Raw genomic sequence first — 8,903 nt, forward strand, 5'->3', positions numbered from 1 at the left:
CCTGCACAAATAAATGCTGTCATATGGATTTATTGTAAGCGATTTCATATCCTGTGTTATACATGAGATGTTACACACCAACCTAAAAGATAATTCCAGAGATGATCCCGTTAATATCTTTTAAATAATGTTTTCTAAGCGACAAAATGTAAATTTTGATCAATTTACTATTATTTTTCAAAAATCATAACATATAAAAAAAATAGAATACTTGCAGTTCTTTTTAATTCCTATAAAAAGGATTTAAGTTTATGTTTTAACACATATGTCAACTAAAGCACAACAAAGTTCAAGTTAATGCTCTAATTCTCTAAAATATATATTTTTTCAGTATTTGACCAGAAACTATGACAGGAAAACAGTTTGAAAGCTCATTCCTTGGTGAATCTCTTGATCATTTATTTGAAGCAAGGCTCAGAAGACTGATGGTTTTCAAACGGCTACTTGCACTTTACAACCAAATGCAACCATAAGGCTTCCTTCTAGAAAATGAGCAAATACAATCTGTTCTAACAGATTTATAGGCTACAGTACATTGAACTGTTGACATAAGCTGAAATTTGCAGGTAAAAAGGTCATCTGCAAAACCTCCAGCATACTGTGGCCCTTCCCGACGGAGAGGAATTGCTTCAGGATTATGAAACAGACGGTTTCTGGCACATTTCAATTGGGTTTCATCACACAAGCCAAAGCCCTAAAGACCTGAGTGCCATTTAATGTCAAGGGTTAGCTTCCTCAGTATTTTACCAACTAGGTTTACATTTTGAAGAGTCTATTCTCTAAAATACACAAAAATCCATCAGAGTAAATATGGAGAGGCTAAAACTCCTCGAAAAATGTTGTCAGATTGTAATTTTATGATTATTCGACATGTATATTTTATTGCAATGAATAATTGTGAAATACAAAATTAAAGAAAGTGTTGCATAGAGAAAACCAGTGCATGAGAGTATATTTTATGTAATGATTCTGTCCTTTCTGGACTTTTTGATTCTGTTTAACTTTTCTTTTTGAATTTTAAGTTACATTTGCAATCTGTGTTCTTTCCCCAAGCCCCCTTCTAGATACTTCTGTCCACACCTGCTCCCAATCAGTTGATTACTCCATTCACTGTTCTGTTTAGCATATGTAGGCTACTCCTCCTCTGCAGTTAATGTTTGCAGGATTTCTTCATCTCGTAGGTTTACCCCCCTCCCATGTTCCCAAACTTTTTGTTGATCGATTATGGCTTCTTTATTTTTACTTCTTTGTTAAATTTGACAAGAAATCACCTCTGAATCTTCATCTCTGTATTCAGTTCCTCAACAAGTATCCAGTAATCCTGACACAGGAACGAATCAAAACACATATGTGTACTCTTTATATGATATAAATGGAAATTTTGTAGGAAAGAATATATAAATAAAATACTCTATAAACTTCAAATATCTAATTAACTTAAATTAAGCAATTTCATTTGATTATTTTATTTTCAATGTTTGACTTCTAGTATAAGAAAATGTATTTTTGATACAGAAAGATTCTATGTTAATAATTTTATATATATATATATATATATATATATATATATATATATATATATATATATATATATATATATATATATATATATATATATATATATATATATATATATATATATTTACTATTTACTTAAGATTGGTTAATCTTAAGTGCATAAATAAATATACAGTACAAACTGTTCTGACTTACTGGAGCTTTCATTCCCAGTTCTTTGCCTAGAAGCGCTGACTGGTTTTAACCTCTATTTAAATAGCTGTTCAATTTAGTAATTTACAACAGTATAGGACTTAGGATTTAATAGCAATTCAGCATTAACTAGACAGAGAATATTGCCCAGGTTACAACACTGGGCTCCTTGCTAACTTCATTGGGAAAAGAATGAGTAATAAGCCCAGCATAAAGGTTCCAGCAGTCTCTCTTTAGGATTGGCAGGGACACACCCTGTGACAACAGCACACACACACACATAATGTTTGTAGAGAAGAGTCATTATTGGGAGTTATCTTTAAAACTAGAGTAGACTTAAAGGTTTATCCACATGTACACAGTGTACCAAGACACGTGATGTGAATGACAATAAAGTCTCTTGAACTTGACAACTGACAGCCTGTATAAATATGTCACATCTGTGATGTGAACAGTATCTGTGCATTTTTAGTTAATGTCCTACATAAGTGTTTTTAACAGCTGAGCAAAGTCTAAAAAACTGTTGCAAAAGTCAAACTTGTTCCAAACTGAAAGGGCTGCTAATGGTCTCATGATTCTGTCTCCCTGCCCTGCTGTAATCAAGTTCATCAGCTCCACCACTGCTGGCAGCAATTGCATTCATCTCATTTCATGCATCTGTCCTGCTGCCTTTAAATTCAGCTCTCTAGCAGACAGACTCTGCCAGATTATTTGAAAGCCCTTGTTGAGTTAAAAGTCTAGCATTCCCTCTGCCTGCCTGATCACAACTGCATTCTGAACACCACTGCTCTGCCCTGCTGCTGACGGATCCCTCATCAGCTTCTGGTCAGTGATTCTTTTTGTTCCCTGGTTTCTGTATCCTGCTGTTTCCCTGTATTGGACTGATCTCTGCTCTGACTCTGGCCTGACTTCCTGGTTACAGTTTGTGGATTTCCGATCTGATTATTACGTTTTGATACTGCCTCTCTGGTTCTGCCTCTGGACCATTGATCCTTCCCAGTCCCTTGTTAGAACCTGGATTTCTCCTTTAAAATTTTAGACTAACCTGTGGAGCATTTCTCATCCGCAAACCTCCATTAACACCTCCATCATTAAGGAACCAAAATTCAGGATCCAAATCACTGCCCAGATTTGGTAGAGGTTAGCAGGGTTGCTTAACTGCCACTAACATGATCCCTGTGCCCAAAGTGGCTCCAGTGCCTGCTGCTGGAGTTGTATTACTGACCTGCTGCAGTATTAATTTTAATAAACTGTTTAAATGCATCTTTGTTTTGCCTGGTTGAATTTTGGGGTCTACTTTTGTTAAAAAGTATTTCAAATTGTGAATCTCCCATAATAGAAGGAGTTACAAGAAGATTTTTAGTTGAACCACTATTGCAGCTGTTACTATCGGTGCCTTCATGTGGTATCGTAATTATAGTAAATACCGAAAGCCAACATGAAATTTGCACATCAAAACCCACTTTTGGTGTAATTTCTACTGGAAAGCAGAGAAAATTCTATGAAAGCAAAGTTGCCAAGATAAGGTAAACTGTGACCTTTTAACACAGAGGAGAGAGTAGCGAATGATGAATACTGCATTGTTAAGCGTTCACTCCTGTTGTGTTTGTAGCCAATACAGTGCAACATTAATTAAAAATATATATAACACCATTTCAACTTGTTTTAATTTTTAAATGCCTGTCTTGCCAAAGTTGCAAGTCAGGATAATCAGAGATGTTTCTATTCGCTACCCCAATAAAAGCACTTGAACACAATGCGCTGCTAATTTCCACTTTACAAGTGATAATGATTTTTTACCAGACCACATAAAGGCAGCACAAGTCTCATTTATTTCTAATTTCAAAAGTATTTTCAAAATAACAGTGAAAACCACCATAACAGTTATCATAAAAATCTAGACATATCTATTTGTATTTATCAACGACTTTGCTATAACTACAGCAAATTTAAAAAATGGAAGCATGTTTGGTCCAAAATTGTTTTAGTGCTTATAACCAACCAAGCCCAGCAGAGAAACAGAACGTACAGATATATGAAGCAAACCAAAAATCACATGTCACTAAGCATACCCGTATTTATGTTTAGTGAAAGCTAAACATAAATACATGAGCAACCTAAAACGATCCAGTTACTTGGTGTGAACCTCTAATAAATATGAAATCAGATAGAGTTTGAAATTCTCAAATGTCTGAGCAGGATCTAACTGCATCACAACACAGTTTTTTTGCGTTGGGTTAGTAAACCTGAGTGTTGGACTTCAAGAAATAGCATCACAGACCAATATAGTATAAATAAAAACGTAATTATGAACTTTTCTCAATTTTCTGAAAGAGAGATTTAGGCCTTTGGTTTTTCATAAGAATGTGTACTTGGATTATATTCAAAAGAACTAATTATTGAATCAAGGTTTTTCACAAAAGACTGACTTCAAGGAGCCAAGCAAAGAATATGGAGTCAGTTTGAGTCAGCTTTACCAACAAACGATTGCTTTTTAATTTATTTTAAGAAAGTCTATAAGCGCATCCTGGTGAAATGTATGAGTTTTATTTTTGTAAGATTGAAAACTTAAAGGTTGTGCTACTATAAGCTGAAAGTCATCATGATTAAAACAAATAAAACCATCAGAACACACTGAAAAAAAATAATGCAACCGCTTTTGGCATTTGCTAATTGATATTTAATTACTTTAACAAAATTGTTCATGTCCTACCCGGCCAACATGAAACAATTGTGTTAAAGTAACTAAATACGATTAATTAAATGCCAAAAATTAGTGCATTATTTTTTTCAGCGCACCTTACATGCACATAATGTCTTTTAATAAGCATGTTTCACTATGTGAGCTTAAATATTGTAATAAACTTTTACATATTTGAACAAATTGAATGCAAATTTTCATTTTAACAAAATAGTTGGAATTGAACACATCTACTCAGGTTTATTGAATATAAACTGTGTGGGAACTGGTACAGCAATGCTATTTCTTTAGTTACAACTGCTTTCTTTATCAGTGTATATTTATAATATTATTCATTCTCTCATTCAAGCACAGCTTTACAGATGCAAACCTGCAAAATCTTTAAATCATTGCTGTTACAAATAGACTATGGGTCATACAGGCAATTTATTTATTTTCATTTAGTTGAAACTGTTCCAATTAAGTGGTATTTAAAAAGGTCCTGCCTCCAAATGCTCATGCATTGACCATACACCTTTGCAGCAGAGGGCTAATCAATCATACTGTGCAGGCAGCCCCCCCTTTGTCAATGAGTGCGTTCATGCTGGAGGGGACTGGCTGCTGGGACTAATCATCATCTTGGAAAATTGAGCTTTCTTAACGATGCAGGGGCTCTGAGAGGCAGCATGGGACAAAATGGACTGGATGTCAGATTCACACCAATCACCAGCACAGTGCACACAGGCAAGCCTGTCCGGAAGATGGACAGTAGCGGGGAAAGTGTCAAGGAGCGAAATCACCAATTTCCCCGCTGCGTGTCTCCACTGGAGCAGAAAGACGCACATACTCACACACACAAACACACTCCTCTGCATTGAATACAAGGCAGGGAAACATAAAGTATGAATAAAACAGAGCAAAAAGCACACCTACCAGCTCGGTGGTCATGTTTTGTTGAGTTGTGGCAATCATGGTGTTATCCGCAACAAGCTCCGCTCCTATCGCCGCGTGTAGCCTCACCAGGAGCCGCGCAGCTGCACTGATGTTCAGCGGAGCTTTTTCTGCATGCTCCGCTTCTTGCAAGTTTGTCCTCAGCAGGCTGGTGGTCCTCTCTCTCTCTCTCTCTCCCCCTCTCTCCCTCTCTTCTCTCTCTCTCTTATTTCAAATCTTTATTCCAGCTTCTGATTTGGTGGGAAATTAATCGTGACGAGGTGTTGAACTTAAATATACAATATAAAACGATGAGCTTTAAAACTATGGAAGCAAATCGTTACCATATTTCAAATGAAAAACCATTTCCAGAAATGCTTTTTCATTTTAAGAATGTGGCTGCATTGTTTGACTGATAAATTAAATTAGTAATCAATAATCCTGTTGGCATTTTCATTTTCTTCTTCAACACTGCTCATCCTTTTACTTTGTTAAAATGAAAAAGACATTTGAGATTTATTTTTCAAAATGTACCCCAGCAAATAGTTACATAACAGAATTGCCAAAAATATTTATTTTTGAATCTATTTGCCAATAACACGGATTTTTCAAATGCTTTTTTAGGCCTATACACTGCAAAAATGATCTAGAAATAAGAAAAAAATAAAATATACCTTATTCTTAAATTAGGTGTATTTAACCTTATTTGAGCAGGTAAATAAGATGATATGCCAATGGAATGAGTATTTTTACTCTTAAAATAAGCTAATAAGATAATATGCACTCAAAATAAGACTGCAATTGTTTTTTTCCCTATTTTAAGTGTAACTACACCCGGGGAAGAGGCTTTGGATGCAGGTCCAGGAGATTCCAGAACAGTTTCTTCCCCACTGCCATTAGACTGCTAAATGTCTTGTGGAATGGGTTATTGTATTGTATTTTATCATTATATATATATATATATATATATAATTTTTTTTTATGTTAGAACTGTAAATTTACAGTCGTTTTTACTATTTTTCAAGGCTGCACCTTTAAAAAGATTAAATTATCCAGTGATCTGTATCCAAACGAAATTTCTTTTTGTTTTACACTTGTGGAAACAAAATGACAAATAAAATCTGTCTAAAGTCTAAACTGTCTTGTTCCATTGGCAAAATGTCTCACTTACCCATTTAATTCAAGAAAAAACTGCACTTATTTTAAGAAAAAAAATTACTTATTTAGAGTTAAATGTTTTGCAGTTTGCAAAAAACAAATCAGTCTTTGCCAGCATATTGTAAAGACACAATCCCTGTCACAGAGGGGTGGAGGTTTGACAGGACCCAAATGCAGACACAAAAGTGGTTACTTGAAGTTTTAATTAACTACACAGAAGTTCAAGTGTTATTTCTGAGTTTTCATTGGTCTTATTTTTCATTCTTGTGTTCGAGGTATTCATGATTGTATTTGAGTTCTTAGATATTTCCTGTTTGCCCTCTTCTGTCAGTCTCCTTTTCCCTAGCTCCTTCTTGCTTCTGTTCACACCTGCTCCCAATCTGCTAATTAGCCTGGTCTTTGTTTCTCTCTCCAATTTATTCTCCTCCTGCTCAGTCACTCTTTGCTGGTTTGTCATCATTACTTTGTCACCTTAGTGTTGTGGTTTCATCATTTTCTTTCTTTTTTTTTTTTTTTTTTTTGCTTTTGTTAAACTTTTAGTTGAATAAAACCCTGAAGTAACAACCTTAACTTTGTGTCTGCATTTGGGTCCTGTCAAACTCAAACCTCCACCCCACTGTGACAATCACAAACTTCAGTGTTTTTTATTAGGATTGTTTTTGACCAATTTATACAGTGTTTATCTGTTATTCTTGTTATTGTGAATGGAAATGGTACCTGTTTTGATTTCTGTCAAAACCCTACACTGCATGCATGTCCTTTAGCATTTTGATTCCTGCAGTTGGGATTGGGGTGCCTGATCAACTGGAATGGGGTCTTGAGATCTACAACAGAAACTTAAAAATAATATTCATGTATAAGTGCTTAAAGGTATAAAAGGATCCCTTAAAAATTGACAAGCCCAATGGACAGTGAAATATTAAAAGCAGATATTTTCTATATTCTATCATATTTTAATAAAAAATGTGTGTAAATAAACAAATATGATAAAACAAATGATAAAATAAATGAAAACAAAGGAGAGAGTTAAGATCAAGGTATAATTGAATAAATATTTTCAAAATATAACCGAAATATAATGAAATATGTATTATAAAGAACTTGTGCTAATTCAAACTTTTAGAACCTTTTACTCACTTCGTTACGGGTATTATTTTCTTGGTAAAAGGGGTTAGATTTGCATATATGTGAAACACACAGAATGATTTTAGATGATTTAAAAATATGAAAATAAATAAAACTATGTGCAGTTATTTGACATCTTTCATTTGATCAATTACGTAAAATCCCAAAGAAACATATTAAACTCTGTTATTGCAGAAAGACACAGAGGAAAAGCTGAGAGCAGGGCAGTGTGTTACTCTTACCAAAAGTGTTTGTTGCGTTATTTGCTCACAAATTTAAAAAAAAAGCATCAAAATGTGTGTATGGCCTAATCATGCCTCACTAGACATATTTAGGTATTGTTTATGAAAGAAAGTATGACATATAGGGTTTTCTAAATTCATCTATCTATTCAGGCATCCAGCCAATATGCGGTGTGTGCAGGTTCTATATTTGTAGTCCAATGGCTATGTAAATACTTTAAATAGGATTTTGAGAGTATTACTCGAGGAACGGACAAGGTAAATTATTTAATGTAATTAAACTGTATTCTACTCAGACGACTTTAAAACCAGTAAGATCCTTTTATATTGGAGATTTCATAGTATAGGCAATCTCGACAGGGTAATCATTTTATAGTCTCATGTATACTGCTGAGCTTTAGTAATCAGATTGAATATTTATATGTTTGGCTTGTATTTGCAAAAACTCACAACATGGCTCAAATAAATGCAAATTAATACGCATTAGTACTCAGCCTCTCTCTGGTTATTTTTGGGCTGGCTGTCTGTTTGCCACTCTCTGCTCTACTCAACTTTATGAAATAGATTGAGCAGACACACCTAATCACCCTCATGCTTGTTTTGGTCACGGCCTGGGCTGCCTCTGCTAGTTGCCAGTCTGTTTAACCTGCACTAGCCTTCATCTGCCTTCTTGGGCTTGCCATTACCCTGTTCAGCCAGTCATCACTGTTCAGTCATTATCCATCCCCTCAAAGCCTGCCATTAGCTTGTTCAGTTGTCATCTATATGCTTAAAGCCTTTCTTCAGCCTGTTCAGTCATTATCCGCCTGCTCAAACCTGCCATCAACCTGTCCCCCGCCTGCTCAAAGCCTCTAATGAGCCTGCCATCCACCTGCTCAAAGCCTGCAATCAGCCTGCCATCAGCCTGTCAACCGCCTGCTCAAAGCCTGTCATCAGCCTGTCATCCGCCTGGTCAAAGACTGCAATCAGCCTGTCAACCGCCTGCTCAAAGCCTGTCATCAGCCTGTCATCCGCCTGGTCAAAGACTGCAATCAGCCTGTCAACCGCCTGCTCAAAGC

At 35.4% G+C, this 8,903-nt stretch overlaps 1 protein-coding gene across 1 annotated transcript in view; it reads right to left on the reverse strand.

Annotated features, from left to right (window-relative positions):
• LOC107088731 (inactive dipeptidyl peptidase 10-like) overlaps positions 1-5,439 on the reverse strand; it is a 57,181-nt gene extending 51,742 nt beyond the window's left edge. Inside the window, exon 1 of the mRNA XM_015381084.1 lies at positions 5,324-5,439. Within this exon, the coding sequence (XP_015236570.1) occupies positions 5,324-5,362 (39 nt within the window). The 5' untranslated portion in view covers positions 5,363-5,439. The remainder of the gene's footprint in view (positions 1-5,323) is intronic.
• Between the last annotated feature and the right edge of the window lie 3,464 nt (positions 5,440-8,903).

Source organism: Cyprinodon variegatus, unplaced genomic scaffold, assembly GCF_000732505.1.
Source record: "Cyprinodon variegatus isolate N-32 unplaced genomic scaffold, C_variegatus-1.0 Scaffold228, whole genome shotgun sequence".
NCBI lineage: Eukaryota > Metazoa > Chordata > Actinopteri > Cyprinodontiformes > Cyprinodontidae > Cyprinodon > Cyprinodon variegatus.